At 36.8% G+C, this 19,012-nt stretch overlaps 1 protein-coding gene across 1 annotated transcript in view; it reads left to right on the forward strand.

Annotated features, from left to right (window-relative positions):
• Positions 1–19,012, forward strand: part of TMEM168 (transmembrane protein 168) — a 50,560-nt gene that overhangs the window by 2,192 nt on the left and 29,356 nt on the right. Inside the window, exon 2 of the mRNA XM_082662483.1 lies at positions 2,405–3,658. Coding sequence (XP_082518609.1) covers positions 2,531–3,658 — 1,128 coding nt within the window. The 5' untranslated portion in view covers positions 2,405–2,530. The remainder of the gene's footprint in view (positions 1–2,404; positions 3,659–19,012) is intronic.

The following is a 19,012-nucleotide window of genomic DNA, read 5'->3' on the forward strand; positions in this document are numbered from 1 at the left end:
AAGGAAGGGCAGGTTTCAGAAGGTGAAAGGAATCAAAAACGTCAAAGGTTGTTTGAGGAATGTGCAAGATAATGAGTGAAAAGAACCCATGGGATTTAGGAATTTGCAGGTTATTTTAGAACTTGGCAGAGCAGTTTGTTTTGTGGTGGAAACCACTGTTTAGTTGGTATGAGAAGTAAAGCAGTCAAATATTGGCTGTCAAGAGGACCGAAGATTGAACTTGGAAGAGGAGATGAGGATTAGTGAGGATTGTTTAGTTTTGTTTGTTGTTTCTGTATTTTTTTTTTTGGTATCATTTTTTGATTTGTTTTGTTTTGTTTTGCTGTACGCGGGCCTCTCACTGTTGTGGCCTCTCCCGTTGCGGAGCACAGGCTCCAGACGCGCAGGCTCAGCGGCCATGGCTCACGGGCCCAGCCGCTCCGCGGCATGTGGGATCTTCCCGGACCGGGGCACAAGCCCGTGTCCCCTGCATCGGCAGGCGGACTCTCAACCACTGCACCACCAGGGAAACCCTGGTATCATTTTTTAAAAAGAGCTTTGCAAATGGTTGTGTCAATGGATAAGAGAAGAGTTGGAGTTTAAAGAGAGAGGAGAGAGTGTGAAGTTCTGGAAGAGGCAGAGGGGAAGGGATACGTGTGTGGCTAAAATATGTAGCCTTAGATAGGGAAGGGACAGCCTTCCTTTCTTGAATCAGGAAATGTAGATAGAGGTGAGTTTTTGGTGTTGGAAACTCAGGTAAGCTCCCTACTGATGACTTCATTGGAGGCAAAGTCATCTGGTGAGAATTTGGTGGGAAGTGGATGTCAGAGATTTGAGGATAGGGAAAAGAGGTTTGCATAATCACAGAGAATGAGAGTGTGTTGACCAGAGAAACACAGAACTATGTCTCATGAGTTGAGTGGCAACCATTTAGTCTAGTGTGTGATTTTTTTCCTCCAACAGTGTTCAGTCATCTGAGCCCAGACTGTACCATCGACCTTTTGAGGACATATATTCCAACATATTTGTTGAATGATTATATAACACATAGAAGTAATGTTTTAAAAAATGCAACGTACTCTAGATACTATCAGTTTCTTAAGTAAAAAGATAAAACCTAAATATACCAAGGAAGATATTTTCTTTAGTGGTGTGTGGTTTCTTAAGAAATGATTGAATGAAAATGTAATTGAGGAAAAATTAGCATTCTTAGTTAATTAAATAAACTTAGCTGTAAAAAATATACATGTTGAACATGTAAATTAGTAATAATACTTGGAACCTCCCAGAGACCCTAAAGCTGTCACCTGGTGACATTCTTTTCCAGCTAAATGGGTAATTAAGTGTTAATTCCAAGTTATCTCATATTTCTCTTGGGTCTTTCTTTTAGTGTCCTGCTATTAGAAAGTATAAATAAGCTGATCACAAACTAGTTACTTTTTGAGTTTTTATTGATTGAGTTCTCTATGGATATTCAGTGTGACCCTGAGCCATTGCATGGATCATTTCTTCTGAAATAGCATACTAGAAAATTTGAAGAATTATGTAGTAGATAGTTAAATCATTTTTTGACTACATCATGTTTGAAGTGCAACTTGAAGGGGCACTTAAGATTGAAATAATTATCTGGGTTCTTTGACAAATAATTGTGGTAACTTTTTAAAAGTAAAATTATAGTTTTAAAAATTTACCTTACAATAAATATTGGTCAGCATTCCAACTTTACAGTTTTGACTAGAAAGGTCCAGAATTGGTTTGCTACAAAGATTGTAGGTTTGATAATCAAAGTAATTTAGTAGAGGAAAAAGTACGGGGAGAATTATGGATCAACTTTAGTGACTGAGTAACTTTAATACAGTTAAACTTCTAATAAGTTTATTAGTTAAACACTGTTAGATTAAGATTTCATCGCATTTTAGAGGTGACTGGTAAAAAGATGTAGATGATTTTAGGCAGGTAGTAATGGTTGCTATTATTGGATACTGATGCTTTTCAAATTAGAGGTAATGATGAGGTCCCTTGTTTCATTTAAGAATTGAGTAGCTTTCCATTGTGCCAGACGCATCTGCTACATCTAAGCTAAGTTGAATATCTCATCTTTGCATGTTGTTGAAAAACCACATATTGGAGTAAAAATGAATTATGTGAATTCCTCACCATCTCTGGAAAAACAGTTTCATTGATGGTGACTTAGTCATACAATCCTAGCATAGGATGAGTAGAAAAAAATCTCCATTTTTGTTTGGATAAACTGCAGAGTTTTTAAGCCAGAGACAATTACCATTAAGATACACACAAGTCACATTTTAAGCTGGGTTTCAGAACAAACTTTATTTCTCACTTATTCATTATTTTGTATAAGGAAGATACATGTGAAAGGCAAATTACATAAAATTAACAACGAAATATTTTTTCTTCTTTTTAGATCACTACAAACAAATTCCACCAGAGAAAATGCTGAAGTAGGAGTTACAGAAACATTGGATTTGCTGGATGAAATACAAGCAGTTAATTTTTGTAACGTGGGGAGAAAGCCCAGATTGACAGATTAATGTGTAAATCACTGCGTTATTGCTTTAGTCATTGTCTCTATTTAGCAATGACAAGACTGGAAGAAGTAAACAGAGAAGTGAACATGCATTCTTCAGTGCGTTATCTTGGCTATTTAGCCAGAATTAATCTACTGGTTGCTATATGCTTAGGTCTTTATGTAAGATGGGAAAAAACAGCAAATTCCTTAATTTTGGTAATTTTTATTCTTGGTCTTTTTGTTCTTGGAATTGCCAGCATACTCTATTATTATTTTTCAATGGAAGCAGCAAGTTTAAGTCTATCCAATCTTTGGTTTGGATTCTTGCTTGGCCTCCTGTGTTTTCTTGATAATTCATCCTTTAAAAATGATGTGAAAGAGGAATCAACCAAATATTTGCTTCTAACTTCCATAGTATTAAGGATACTATGCTCTTTGGTGGAGAGAATTTCTGGTTATGTTCGTCATCGACCCACCTTACTAACCACAGTTGAATTTCTGGAACTTGTTGGATTTGCCATTGCCAGCACAACTATGTTGGTGGAAAAGTCTCTGAGTGTCATTTTACTTGTTGTAGCTTTGGCCATGCTGATTATTGACCTGAGAATGAAGTCTTTTCTAGCTATTCCAAACTTAGTTATTTTTGCAGTCTTGCTGTTTTTCTCCGCATTGGAAACTCCCCAAAATCCATTTGCTTTTGCATGTTTTTTTATTTGCCTGATAACTGATCCTTTCCTTGACATTTATTTTAGTGGACTTTCAGTGACTGAAAGGTGGAAACCCTATTTGTACCGTGGAAGAATTTGCAGAAGACTTTCTGTTGTTTTCACTGGGATGATTGAGCTTACATTTTTCATTCTTTCAGCATTTAAACTTAGAGACACTCATCTCTGGTATTTTGTAATACCAGGCTTTTCCATTTTTGGAATATTCTGGATGATTTGCCATATTATTTTTCTTTTAACTCTTTGGGGATTCCATTCCAAATTAAATGACTGCCATAAAGTATATTTTACTCACAGGGTAGATAACAATAACCTAGATCGAATCATGGCATCCAAAGGGATGCGCCACTTTTGCTTAATTTCAGAGCAGTTAGTTTTTTTTAGTCTTCTTGCAACAGCAATTTTGGGAGCAGTTTCCTGGCAGGTAAGCTTACAGTTTGTTTATTATGTCAGTGCCTATGATATGTGATTAAATGCTTGCTTCAAGAGTTGAATTATTAGAATTGAAAGGTCAAGTTCCTGATTTCAGAAGTAGATGGTGGGGCACTTACTTAATTTTGTTCCTGGAATTGAAGTACTGAATGAATATTGACAGGATAATTTCACTTGCTTTCTAGCAAGAAGAACCAGAATATTAGGAATACTCAGCATGTGACATGCCTCCTGCCTTCTTATTGTTCATTAATGAAACACTCATGGATTAAAGATCCTTAGAATATTAACATTTGAAGGGTACTTAGAGATTGTTCTTTAATTTTTTCACTTCACACATGAGGAAACTGAAAGCCAGAAAACATATCCAGAGTCACTGGTACTAGCCAGAATTAGGTTACCTAGCTTCTGTCTAGTCCATTGGTTTCCTCATTACATTTCTTTTATATAGTCATTTTCCTAAGATTTTATGTAAAAGGTGATTAGTTATATAATAACATATCAGATTCTTAATTACAGATTAGAGCCTCTCCTAAGAAAGAAAAAAACTAGTTTTACAATACATTTGCTTCCCACAATATATTTTTGTTTTTTTTTAAAAAAAGGTCTTTTGTAGACAAAGACATTCAAACTATATGGCTAGAGTTTATATCTGTAGTTTATATCAGTCTTCCATTCTCTGAACATTTATTGACTGTACTGTATATCAGGTACTGTACTGGTGCTGAAGATCTTGAGATGAGTAAAAAATGTCTCCATCATTAAAGAAGGCACAATCTCTAATGGGAGGCGGAAGAGGCAAGGCACGTAAACCAATAATTATTATTACAGTGTCACAAATACTGTAATTTGGGTACATTAGGTTGTGATGTAGGGCAAAAATGAAGGTGAATTTTGCTTGGTGCAGTTCTCTGCTTTGCACCAGTTGCAGCAGAGTGATTTGTCGATGTGAGTGTCTGAAGAGGAGATGTGGAGACTTGCCTGGGAATGGTACATTTTAGTCATTGTGGGCTAGGGCATGGAGCCTGTGTGGGAGTCAACCAGATGATTAAAAAAGAAAAAATCATGGGTGTTGCCTGAGGATATCTTACTCTATTTGCCAGTGCTAGGGACTATCAGAACGATGATGATGGATGAGAACTCTACCAAGAGTTCTCATTCCTCTTCCTCTCTTCTCTCCTTCCTGTTAGCTCCTTTCCCAGCCCGACATTTTTTTAATTCCAAATCAGCCTCATTCATGCTTGACACCTTTCTAATCATCAAATCCTGAAACCAGATATTTTGTAAGTCACCAAATTCTTGTTTTCTCATACAAGTGGTCTTAAACATGGTGTGTGTACTACTGGAGATACACAGAAGCTTTCCAATGAGTCTGTCAGCAAAGATAATTTTAAGACAGTTTCTAGATTCTCACCTTCCAGTCAACTGTTTCTTAAAGTTTATCTACTTGAGATAGGTGTGGAGTGGTATCTAATTGTGATTTTAATTTGCGTGTCTCTAATGACTAATGATGTTGAGCATCTTTAATGTGTGTATTAGTCATTCACTTACCTTTGCTGAAGTATCTATTCAGATCTTTTTTTGATCTAAATTGGGTTGTCTTCTTATGATTGAATTTTTTTAACATCTTTATTGGAGTATAATTGCTTTACAATGGTGTCTTAGTTTCTGCTGTATAACAAAGTGAATCAGCTATACATATACATATATCCCCATATCTCCTCCCTCTTGCGTCTCCCTCCCACCCTCCCTATCCCACCCCTCTAGGTGGTCACAAAGAACCCAGCTGATCTCCCTGTGCTATGCGGCTGCTTCCCACTATCTATTTTACATTTGGTAGTGTATATATGTCAATGCTACTCTTCACTTCGTCTCAGCTTACTCTTCTCCCTCCCTGTGTCCTCAAGTCCATTCTCTACGTCTGCGGCTTTATTCCTGTCCTGTCCCTATGTTCATCAGAACCTTTTTTTTTTTTTTTAGATTCCATATATATGTGTTAACTTACAGTATTTGCTTTTCTCTTTCTGACTTACTTCACTCTCTGTGACAGACTCTGGGTCCATCCACCTCACTACAAACAACTCAATTTCATATCTCTTTATGGCTGAGTAATATTCCATTGTATGTATGTGCCACATCTTCTTTATCCATTCATCTGTCGATGGACACTTAGGTTGCTTCCACATGCTGACTATTGTAAATAGAGTTGCAGTGGACATTGTGGTACATGACTCTTTCTGAATTATGGTTTTCTCAGGGTATATGCCCAGCAGTGGGATTGCTGGGTCATATGGTAGTCCTATTTTTAGTTTTTTAAGGAACCTCAATACTGTTCTCCACACTGGCTGTATCAGTTTACATTCCCACCAACAGTGCAAGAGGGTTCCCTTATCTCCACACCCTCTCCAGCATTTGTTGTTTGTAGATTTTTTAATGATGGCCATTCTTACTGGTGTGAAGTGATACCTCATTGTAGTTTTGATTTGCATTTCTCTAATGATTAGTGATGTTGAGCATCTTTTCATGTGTTTGTTGGCAGTCTGTATATCTTCTTTGAAGAAATGTCTACTTAGGTCTTCTGCCCATTTTTGGATTGGGTTGTCTGTTTTTTTGATATTGAGCTGCATGAGCTGCTTGTATATTTTGGAGGTTAATACTTTGTCAGTTGCTTTGTTTGAAAATATTTTCTCCCATTCTGAGGGTTGTCTTTGCGTCTTGTTTATGTCTTACTTTGCTGTGCAAAAGCTTTTAAGTTTCTTAGATCCCATTTTTTTGGTTTTTATTTCCATTTCTCTAGGAAGTGGGTCGAAAAGGATCTTGCTGTGATTGATGTCATAGAGTGTTCTGCTGTGTTTTCCTCTAAGAGTTTTATAGTGTCTCCCTTACATTTAGGTGTTTAATCCATTTTGAGTTTATTTTTGTGTATGGTGTTAGGGAGAGTTCTAATTTCATTCTCTTACGTGTAGCTGTCCAGTTTTCCCAGCACCACTTTTTGAAGAGGCTGTCTTTTCCTCATTGTATATTCTTGCCTTCTTTATCAAAGATAAGGTGACCATATGTGCATGTGTTTATCTCTGGGCTTTCTATCTTGTTCCATTGATCTGTATTTCTGTTTTTGTGCCAGTACCATACTGTCTTGGTTAGTGTACCTTTGTAGTGTAGTCTGAAGTCTGGGAGCCTGATTCCTCCAGCTCCGTTTTTCTTTCTCAAGATTGCTTTGGCTATTCGGGGTCCTTTGTGTCTCCCTACAAATTGTGAAATTTTTTGTTCTAGTTCTCTTAAAAATGCCAGTGGTAGTTTGATAGGGATTCCATTGAATCTGTAGATTGCTTTGGGTAGTATAGTCATTTTCACAATATTGATTCTTCCAATCCAAGAACATGGTCTATCTCTCAATCTGTTGGTATCATCTTTAATTTCTTTCATGAGTGTCTTACAGTTTTTTGCATACAGGTCTTTCGTATTCTTAGGTAGGTTTATTCCTAGGTATTTTATTCTTTTTGTTGCAATGGTAAATGGGAGTGTTTCCTTAATTACTCTTTCAGAGTTTTCATCATTAGTGTATAGGAATGCAAGAGATTTATGTGCATTAATTTTGTATCCTGCTACTTTACCAAATTCATTGATTAGCTCTACTAGTTTTCTGGTAGCATCTTTAGGATTCTCTGTGTATGGTATCATGTCATCTGCATACAGTGAAAGCTTTACTTCTTTTCCAATTTGGATTCCTTTTATTTCTTTTTCTTCTCAGATTGCTGTGGTTAAAACTTCCAAAGCAATGTTGAATAATAGTGGTGAGAGTGGGCAACCTTGTCTCGTTCCTGATCTTAGTGGAAATGGTTTCAGTTTTCACCATTGAGGACTGTGTTGGCTGTGGGTTTGTCATATCTGGCCTTTATTATGTTGAGGTAAGTTCCCTCTATGCCTACTTTCTGGAGAGATTTTATCATAAATGGTGTTGAATTTTGTTGAAAGCTTTTTCTGCATCTATTGAGATTATCATATGGTTTTTATCCTTCGATTTGTTACTGTGGTGTATCACATTGATTGATTCACATATAATGAAGAATCCTTGCATTCCTGGAATAAACCCCACTTGATCATGGTGTATGATCCTTTTAATGTGCTGTTGGATTCTGTTTGCTAGTATTTTGTTGAGGATATTTGCATCTATGTTTGTCAGTGATATTGGCCTGTAGCTTTCTTTTTCTGTGACATCTTTGTCTGGTTTTGGTATCAGGGTGATGGTGACCTCATAGAATGAGCTGGGGAGCATTCCTCCCTCTGCTATATTTTGGAAGAGTTTGAGAAGGATAGGTGTTAGCTCTTCTCTAAATGTTTGATAAAATTCGCCTGTGAAGCCATCTGGTCCTGGGCTTTTGTTTGTTGGAAGGTTTTTAATCACAGTTTCAATTTCAGTGCTTGTGAGTGGTCCGTTTATATTTTCTGTTTCTTCCTGGTTCAGTCTCGGAAGGTTGTGCTTTTCTAAGAATTTGTCCATTTCTTCCAGGTTGTCCATTTTATTGGCGTATAGTTGTTTGTAGTAATTTCTCATGATCCTGTGTATTTCTGTGGTGTCAGTTGTTAGTTCTCCTTTTTCATTTCTAATTCTGTTGATTTGAGTCTTCTCCCTTTTTTCTTGATGAGTCTGGCTAATGGTTTATCTATTTTGTTTATCGTCTCAAAGAACCAGCTTTTAGTTTTATTGATCTTTGCTATTGTGTCCTTCATTTCTTTTTCATTTATTGCTCATCTGATCTTTATGATTTCTTCCCTTCTGATAACTTTGGGTGTTTTTTTTGTTATTCTTTCTCTAATTGCTTTAGGTGTAAGGTTAGGTTATTTGTTTGAGATGTTTCTTGTTTCTTGAGGTAGAATTGTATTGCTATAAACTTCCCTCTTAGAACTGCTTTTGCTGCATCCTATAGGTTTTGGGTTGTCGTGTCCACATTGTCATTTGTTTCTAGGTACTTTTGGATTTCCTCTTTGATTTCTTCAGTGATCTCTTGGTTATTAAGTAACGTATTGTTTAGCCTCCATGTGTTTGTATGTTTTAAAGATTTTGTCCTGTAATTGATATCTAGTCCTATAGCATTTGGTCAGAAAAGGTACTTGATACGATTTCGATTTTCTTAAATTTACCAAGGTGTGATTTGTGACCCAAGATATTATCTATCCTGGAGAATGTTCCATGAGCACTTGAGAAGAAAGTGTATTCTGTTGTTTTTGGATGGAATGTCCTATAAATATCACTTAAGTCCATCTTGTTTAATGTATAATTTAAAGCATGTGTTTCCTTATTTATTTTTATTTTGGATGATCTGTCTGTTGGTGAAAGTGGGGTGTTAAAGTCCCCTACTATGACTGTCTTCCTGTCAATTTCCTCTTTTATGGCCGTTAGAATTTACCTTAGGTGTTGAGGTGCTCCTATGTTGGGTGCATAAATATTTACAATTGTTATATCTTCTTCTTGGATTGATCCATTGATCATTATGTAGTGTCCTTCTTTGTCTCTTGTAGTAGTTTTTATTTTAAAGTCTGTTTTGTCTGATATGAGAATTGCTACTTCAACTTTCTTTTGATTTCCATTTGCATGGAATATCTTTTTCCATCCCCTTACTTTCTGTCTGTATGTGTCCCTAGGTCTGAAGTGGGTCTCTTGTTGACAGCATAAATATGGGTCTTGGTTTTGTATCCATTCAGCCTATGTCTTTTGGTTGGAGCATTTAATCCATTTACATTTAAGGTAATTATCGATATGTATGTTCCTATTTCCATTTTCTTAATTGTTTTGGATTTGTTATTGTAGGTCCTTTCCTTCTCTGTTTCCTGCCTAGAGAAGTTCCTTTAGCATTTGTTGTAAAGCTCGTTTGTTGATGCTGAATTCTGTTAGCTTTTGCTTGTCTGTAAAGGTTTTAATTTCTCTGTCAAATCTGAATGAGATCCTTTCTGGGTAATCTTGGTTGTAGGTTTTTCCCTTTCATCACTTTAAATATGTCTTGCCACTCCCTTCTGGCTTGCAGAGTTTCTGCTGAAAGATCTGCTGTTAACCTTATGGGGATTCCCTTGTATGTTTTTTTTTTCTTACTGCTTTTAATATTTTTTCTTTTTATTTAATTTTTGATAGTTTTATTAATATGTATCTTGGCGTGTTTCTCCTTGGATTTATCCTGTATGGGACTCTGTGCGTATCCTCGACTTATTTCCTTTTATTTCCATATTAGGGAAATTTTCAACTATAATCTTTTCAAATATTTTCTCAGACCCTTTCTTTTTCTCTTCTTCTGGGACTCCTATAATTTGAATGTTGGTGCATTTAATGTTGTCCCAGAGGTCTCTGTGACTATCCTCTATTCTTTTTTCTTTATTCTGCTCTGCAGTAGTTATTTCCACTATTTTATCTTCCAGGTCACTTATCCGTTCTTCTGCCTCAGTTATTCTGCTGTTGATTCCTTGTAGAGAATTTTTAATTTCATTATTGTGTTGTTCATTACTGTTTGTTTGCTCTTTAGTTCTTCTAGGTCCTTGTTAAACGTTTCTTGTATTTTCTCCATTCTATCTCCAAGATTTTGGATCATCTTTACTATCATTAGTCTGAATTCTTTTTCAGGTAGACTGCCTATTTACTCTTCATTTGTTTGGTCTGGTGGGTTTTTACTTTGCTCCTTCATCTGCTGCATATTTCTGTGTCTCCTCAGTTTGCTTAGCTTACTGTGTTTGGGGTCTCCTTTTCGCAGGCTGCACGTTCATAGTTCCCATCGTTTTTGGTGTCTGCCCCTGGTGGGTAAGTTTGGTTCAGTGGGTTATGTAAGCTTTCTGGTGGAGGGGATTGGTGCCTGTGTTCTGGTGGATGAGGCTGGATCTTGTCTTTCTGGTGGGCAGGACTGTGTCCAGTGGTGTGTTTTGGGGTGTCTGTGAACTTACTATGATTTTAGGCAGCCTCTCTGCTAATGGGTGGGGTTGTGTTCCTGTCTTGTTAGTTGGTTGGCATGGGGTGTTCAGCACTGGTGCTTGCTGGTCGTTGAGTTGAGCTGGGTCTTAGCATTGAGATGGAGATCTCTTGGAGCGCTCTCACTGATTCATATTACTTGGGGCCGGGAGGTCTCTGGTGGTCCAGTGTCCTGAATTCGGCTCTCCCACTTCAGAGGCTCAGGCCTGCCACCCGACCGGAGCACCAAGACCCTGTCAGCCACACGGCGGTCGATCAGCCCCCTTAGAACCAGTCTGCCCTCCTGTTAGGGATTCGATATCCTGCTGGTGTTGTAGGGTCTCCTGCAGAGGCAGTGGGTGGCTGTGGCTCATCGCGGGGACAAGGACACTGGCAGCAAAAGTTCTCCTTATGATTGAATTTTAAGCGTTCTTTTTATATTCTGAATACAAGCCTTTTTATCAGATATGTGATCTGGAAATATTTTCTCCTAGTGTGTGGCTTATGTTTTTTTTTAATGATACTTTTTTTTTTTTGTGGTACGCGGGCCTGTCACTGCTGTGGCCTCTCCTGTTGCGGAGCACAGGCTCCGGACGCGCAGGCTCAGCAGCCATGGCTCACGGGCCCAGCCGCTCCGCAGCATGTGGCATCTTCCCGGACCGTGGCAGGAACCCGTGTCCCCTGCATCGGCAGGCGGACTCTCAACCACTGCGCCACCAGGGAAGCCCCAACTTTTTCTTTTATGGGCTGTGCTTTTAGGATCACATCTAAGATATTCATTGCTTAGGCCTAGGTCACAAAGATTTTTCTCCTATAGTTTTCTTCCAGTAGTGTTATCATTTTAGTTTTAACATTTAGGTATATGATCCATTTTGAGTTAATTTTTGTTATGGTATGAAGTAAGGATTTTTTTTTTAATATGGCTTTCTAATTGGTCCAGCACCATTTATTGAAAAGACTATCATTTCCCATGTTGAATTACCTTGGCACCTTTGTCCAAGATCAGTGTCTGAGCTCTCTTTTTTGTTCCATTGACCTGTATATCTATCCTTAAAACAGGACTATGCTGTCTCACAAGGTATGTTCTAATTTTCTTTGCAATTTCTTCTTTGACTTGTGTTAAAGTTAAAAGTTTATTGTGTGATAGTTTAATATTTGGGGGATTTCCCACATTTTTTCTATTATTGATTTCTAATTTAATTCCAGGTGATTGGAGAACATAGTTTGTTTGATTTTAGTCTTTTATTAAGACTTGTTTTGTAGCCTGGCATGTGTTGTATTCTCGAGAATACATCGTGTTTACTTTAAAAGAGTAAGTTCCTGATGTTGTTGATTAAAGTGTTCCATAAATACCAGCTAGGTTATGTTGGTTGGTAGTGATGCTCATGTATCTATATCCTTGTTGATTTTCTAATTCTGAGAGAGTGATATTGAAAATCTCCATTAAAATTAACTAAATTGTGTACTTCTCATTTCAATTCTTTCATTTTCTTGCCTTATGTATTTTGGGGCTCTGTTCCTAGGTGTATATACATCTTTTTTTTTTTGCGGTACTCAGGCCTCTCACTGTTGTGGCCCCTCCCATTGCGGAGCACAGGCTCTGGACACGCAGCCTCAGCGGCCATGGCTCACGGGCCCAGCCGCTCCGCGGCATGTGGGATCCTCCTGGCCCAGGGCACGAACCCGTGTCCCCTGCATCGGCAGGCGGACTCTCAACCACTGTGCCACCAGGGAAGCCTTATACATCTTTAATTATACCTTCTTAATGTATTGACCTTTTTATCTTTATGATAAACAGCATAGTTGAATAGTTACAACAGTCACCTAATGGCTTGCAAAATGTAACATTAACTAGCTAGCTGTTTACAGAGTTTGCCAACTCCTGTTTTAGGCCAGTGCTTCTCAAACTTTAATATACATAGGAATTGCGTGGGGATCTTGTTAAAATCCCAAAGACTGCAATTAAGTAGTTTTGGGGGAGAGCCTGAAACTCTGCATTTCCAGAAATCTTAAAAGTTATGCAGAAAGTCCTAGTCAGAAGTACACCCACTGAGTGGCAAGGTATTAATTTAGCTATTCAAGACTAATGTGTATCTATCAGAGTTTTGTATGCATTAGTTGCTCTTTGGTAACTGCTACTTGTGGTGTAGGCATTGTGTCTTTGATGCAATTAACTTTTTTTTTTTTAAATTGAAGTGTAGTTGATTTACAGTGTTGTGTTAGTTTCAGGTGTACAGCAAAGTGATTCAGTTTATGTATATTATATTCTTTTTCAGATTCTTTTCCCATATAGGTTATTAAAAAATATTGAGTATAGTTCCCTGGGTTATACAGTAGGTCTTTGTTGTTTATCTATTTTATATATAGTAGTGTGTTTGTTACTGTCAAATTCCTAATTTATTCCTCCTTCCCACGTTTCCCCTTTGGTAACCATAAATTTGTTCTCTATGTTTGTGAGTCTGTTTCTGTTTTGTAAATAAGTTCATTTGTATTTTTTTAGATTCCACATATAAGTGGTATCATATGATATTTGTCTTTCTCAGACTTACTTCACTTAGTATGATAACCTCTAGGTCCATCCATCTTGCTGCAAATGGCATTATTTCATTCTTTTTTATGGCTGAGTAGTATTCCATTGTATATATGTGCCACATCTTTATCCATTCAACTCTCAGTGGACACTTAGGTTGCTTTCATGTCTTGGCTATTGTAAATAGTGATGCAGTGAACATTGGGGTGCATGTATCTTATTGAATTATGGTTTATATCCTCAGGAGTGGGATTGCCAGATCATATGGTAGCTCTGTTTTCAGTTTTTTAAGACCATCATCAAAAACTCTACAAATAATGAATGCTGGAGAGGGTGTGGAGAAAAGGCAACCCTCCTACACTATTGGTGAGAATGTAAATTGGTACAGCCACTATGGATAACAGTATGATGCAATTAACTTTTTAAACTTAATTTAAAAAAAAAACCATTTATTTATTTGGCTGTGCCAGGTCTTAGTTGTGGCACGTGGCATATTCACTGCCGAGTGTGGGATCTTTTTTTTAGTTGCAGCATGGGGGATCCTTAGTTGCACCATGTGGGATCTTTTAGTTGCAGCATGCAGGATCTAGTTCCCTGACCAGGGATTGAACCCAGGCCCCCTGCCTTGGGAGTGTGTAGTCTTAACTGCTGGACCACCAGGGAAGTCCCTAAACTTAACTTTAATTTAACTAATCTGTGCTCTGCCGAGTGTTTGGTGAGATCATCTCAAATTCTTCCAATTAGATTTTTCTTGAACTATTTTTGCTTAACATTCCTAAATGATATTGATACTGATTAGCTTTTTAATAATATAATCTAAACCCATTTTTCACATTTCTGTGAGAGTAATACTAAAGCGGAAAACTGATTTTCCCCTCTGTCCCATTAAAATATCCTTCAATGGATGGATTTCCACTGGAAAACTGATTGGGTGGGGGCAGACCCAATGTGGCAGGAAAAAAATGAGAAACTAAAGCCTTTTGAGTAGATCAAATAGTCAGCCATAAGTAGGATCAATGAAAGTAGAGGTAGATTGAAATCTAGAAGACTAGGTAAGAGCAAGGGATAAGGACCTGGACTAAGGTAACAGGGAAAAATTGCTGAGCTAAGGATATAACTGATAGAAGTATCAAGGGAAAAACAGATCTTGTTGAAAAGTAAAATTTATAGAGAATTTGAAATAAATTGATGAAATTTAGAGATGAAGAGTGTTTTGACATGGTATTTAGATAGTCTAAATATTAAAAAGATGTTGAGAGGCTAAAGGGAGTGGATGGGAATGTAGGATGATGGATTTCATTGAGTTAATGACCTAGTGGGCATTTGTTATTAACAAAACATTTTAGAGTAGGTTTATTTTTTAAAGTATATTTTTAGGCAGTCAAATGTACTCTCATTTTACTACCAGAAAAGTAAAACCAAACAGACACAAACATGAGACTAATCTGCCTCATGGAGCACAATGTGGTTTAGACCTTACTTCCCAAAATGGGCTTAGCCACTTTTTCTTATTTTAAGCTTTTTTGCATGTCAGTAGTTTGGGGGTTTTTTTAGTTTTACATAAATTAACAAAAATTTTTTATTAAGGAAAAATTTGCATACAGTAATATTCACCCTTTTTAGTGTACAATTCTGTGATTTTGACAAATGCATATAGTTGTATGACCACTACGTTGAAAATATAGAGCAGTTCCATCACCCCCCAAAATTCCCTGCCGCCCCTTTGTAGTCAATCCTGCTCCCAATCCCCAGTACTTGGCAACTAAACTGTTTTCTGTCCCTAAACACTTTTCTAGGGTGTCATATACATGAAATAATATAGTGTATAGCTGTTTGAGTCTGGCTTCTTTCACTTAGCATAATTCATATGAGATTCATCTATATTGTTGTGTTGTAATATCAGTTTATTCCTTCATATTGCTGAGCAGTATTCCATTATGTGGATGTCTCACAGTGTGTTCATTACTCAATGGAGGGACATTGAAATTAGTTTTTGGTGATTATAAATAAAGCTGCTGTAAACATTCATAGACAGGGTTTTGTGTTAACATAGGTTTTTATTTTACCTGGTGTGGGTTGTATGATAAACGTATGAGCCATGTTTAACTTTATAGAAACTGCCAAACTGTTTTCCAAAGTGGCTGTACCATTTTGCATTCTCACCCGCAATGTATGGGAGTTATCTCTTTGTTTTTTAACCATTCTTATAGGTGTGTGATGGTAACTCATTGTGGTTTTTATTTGCTGTTTCTGTAGTAGCTAAAGACGTTAAGTATCTTTTCATGTGATTACTTGTCATGAGAATTTCAGATCTCAGCAGTTTTTAAAACTGGGTTGTTTGTTTTCATGTTGTATTGAGATATAAGTCCTTTATTAGATGTATGACTTGCTAATATTCGCTCCAAGTGGCCTTGTTTTCTGAAGAGCAGTTCTTAATTTTGCTATACTCTAATTTATCCATTTTTTTCTTTTATGAAATTATCTTTTGATGTCATACCTAAGAAATCTTTGACCTCATTTGAGTAGACTCTCTGGATAACCCCACATGGATAGCTTTGTTTTTTGTTAGTTTTACCGAATTTAGTAACATTTTCAAAATGAGTCAGTAGTATCATTCCAAGTCATGTACATTAAAAAGCTGGAATTTTACCATTAACTTCTGTTGTGTTTGGTTCATAATCTCATTCCAATCTTAAAATGCAACCTTACAGCTGTTGTTTCCTGCAATTTGTGTTATGCTCATTGAATTTGCTACTTGCTTTCCTCTTTTGTACTTTTCTTCCTTAAATAAGTTAATAAGAAGTACTTACACAGTACCATAGCCATTTGGTGCTAGTTTTATTGCTCAGCCATAGGCTTTTCTGAAGTTGATACTTGACAATTCATATAAGGATAAAAAGGGAGGAAAGTGTCCAGATACCCAAGGAAGCATACCCCATGGCTTGCTCTTCTGTTTAGGAATTTTCTCTGAAATCTTTCACATGAGATTTTATATGCCTCTCCTTGCTACCGTCATTTGCAGATTCCATGGGGGTCTGATGCAACTTTTTGGAGGAGCCCTTTGACCCAAACCAGAAAAACCATAATCACCGTTAATTTCTCTGTAGGGGAAGCACTAGCAATCACTGGGTTTGACAGATGTAACAAGACCAGTTTCATATCCAAGGAAGGGAGGGAATCCACAGATGCAGCACAGTTTCATTTCTAGCAAGATGCCTGGATCAGCCATATTATCTCACTTGACATGGGGAGCAGGGAGTTTTCAAATCTGTTGCCAAAACTAGAAGTTCACGTTTCATAATTTTTTGTTTTGTTTCATTTCTCTTCCTAAAGTTTTGAGATATTTTAGTCTAGATTAGAGGAGGGGACACTAAGTCTTTTTAGATTGAAGTTATACTTTTAATTTGATGTTTTATGCATTCTGCCAGAACACAATGAAACAGGAGTAGATGCTTTTTTTCCCCTAAAACAACAATAACAATGATCTGAATATTATTTTATTCATGAAACAAGCACATGAATTTCTCCTTTGCCCTGATTTTCCAGCTTTAAAAAAATTTTTTTAATAACTGGAGATATTTTCATTTTAATAATACGGCTTACCAGTTATTAACTGTTTTTTATGTGCTATCCACCATTCTATGTACTTTGAGTGTATTTATTTAATCCTCATGACACTCTGAGATAGGTACCATTATTATTCCCATTTTGTAGAGAAGAAACATGCTTGAGAGATTAGGAAACTTGCTTGAGGCTACACAGCTGGTGTGAATCCAGGCAGTCTGCCTTCACAGCCTTTACTCTTAACCACTTTACTTAGTTCCATGTATTTTTAGAGTTGGAAATGAGCATACAGATTATTTAATGTAACATCTCTATTTTGTCCATGGGGAGAAGTAAGATTCAACACACTGTCCAAGTTTGATTCCCATACCAATGTTTTACCTTTATCAAGATTGTGGTCTACAAAAATTTCTATTTTTGCTATCTCTTTTGAGGCTACTCGAAAAATATTTTTTTTCTAATGCATATACTAGGGCCTTAACTCTATAAGATCTCCTAAATAGCAGTTGTCATTTAGATTAAAAGGTAATCGTCATTTAAATTTCTATTGTTTTGTTCATAATAACCTCATTGCCATTTATAAATGCTTCATTGTAAATTACAGCTACCATTTTATTGTACTAGACATATTTCACATATTTCTAATCTATGTAATAAGCTCATAAAATATCCCTCTTTTATAGATTCAGACTGAAAAGCTTAATTTGTTCATGTACACGCAGATGGTAAATGACTATGCTAGGATTGAACCAAAGTCTAACTCCAAAGCTTGAGTCCTTTCCCCTACAATTTCTCTATTGCCTCTACTTAAAGAAATCGCTGCTTTAAAACTAACTGTAAAGTAGCTTTCCTAATGTTCTTAAAGTTCGGGAACTAAGCAAAGTTTTGGAAGTTGCCTATTGTTTCTTAAATATGCGTTTCTCACATTGAAGAGCATAATATCTCCATTTACATATTGCATTGTAACATACATTTATATATTGTGTTTCTTAGTTAGACTTCTATGTATAATATTTCCCAAACTTGTTTACTAATGTGACTCATACAAAAATATTTCTAAACAAACAATATTCATATCTCTTATGTAAATGCCAGGTTTTTTAAAAAAATGAAATTCCAACATTGGATAAATAGATTTTGTTCCTATTAGCTGAGAAAGTTTTAGGATATGAAAATATTGAATCTTTTGACCATGACTTGAAAGCCCAGATGAATAGAGAATAACTAGTAACTACATTTTATGGAAAGAATATTACTTAAAGTTGTTTATTGGTCTGCTATTATGTTCAGCTTATACCTGCTTTGAAATTTGAGCCATGTCTTAAAAGTTTGCTAGTGAGCTTAGGGTGATTTGTAGAAGCAAAGGAAGAAAAGTATCTATATTTACTAGTTTTGGTCAAGTAAGTTGATCTTATTTGTTACAGGGAGTTGTTTAAAATGTAAGGTGTACTCCAAGTCACAAATGACTTTTAGGTTGAAGCTGTAGAATAAAGGGTTGCAGGCCAGTAAAATTGAAGCTTTCTGAATGTGGCAAATGGACAAAACATCCTAAATTTATTTTGGCTCCCCTGGACATATTTGCCAACTGTTAAGACTGCAAATTTTTTGTATTGCCAAACTGTTCACTTTTATCTATGCTATCTTTTTTTTAATTAAATTAAATATTTTAAATTGAAGTATAGTTGATTTACAGTGTTATGCCAATCTCTCCTGTACAGCGAAGTGACTCAGTCATACACGTATAGACATTCTTTTTTATATATATTCTTTTCCATTATGGTTTATCACAAGAGATTGAATATAGTTCCCTGCGCTGTACAGTAGGATGTTGTTGTTTATCCATCCTATATATAATAGTTTACATCTGCTAATGCCAAACTCCCGGTCCTTCCCTCCCCCACTTCCCTTCCCCTTGGCAACTACAAGTATGTTCTTTATGTCTGTGAGTCTGTTTCTGTTTTTTTTAAATAAATTTTATTTATTTATTTTTGGCTGTGTTGGGTCTTCGTTACTGTGTGCAGGCTTTCTCTAGTTGTGGCGAGCAGGGGCTACTCTTCATTGTGGTGTGCAGGCTTCTCATTGCGGTGGCTTCTCTTGTTGCGCAGCACTGGCTGTAGGAGTATGGGCTTCAGTAGATGTGGCACACGGGCTCAGTAGTTGTGGTGCATGGGCTCAGTTGCTCTGCAGCATGTGGGATCTTCCCGGACCAGGGGTCAAACCCGTGTCCCCTGCATTGGCAAGGGGATTCTTAATCACTGCACCACCAGGGAAGTCCCTATTTCTGTTTTGTAGATAGGTTCATTTGTGCCGTATTTTGGATTCTA

Source organism: Grampus griseus (assembly GCF_964374135.1).
Source record: "Grampus griseus genome assembly, chromosome: 9".
Taxonomy (NCBI): domain Eukaryota; kingdom Metazoa; phylum Chordata; class Mammalia; order Artiodactyla; family Delphinidae; genus Grampus; species Grampus griseus.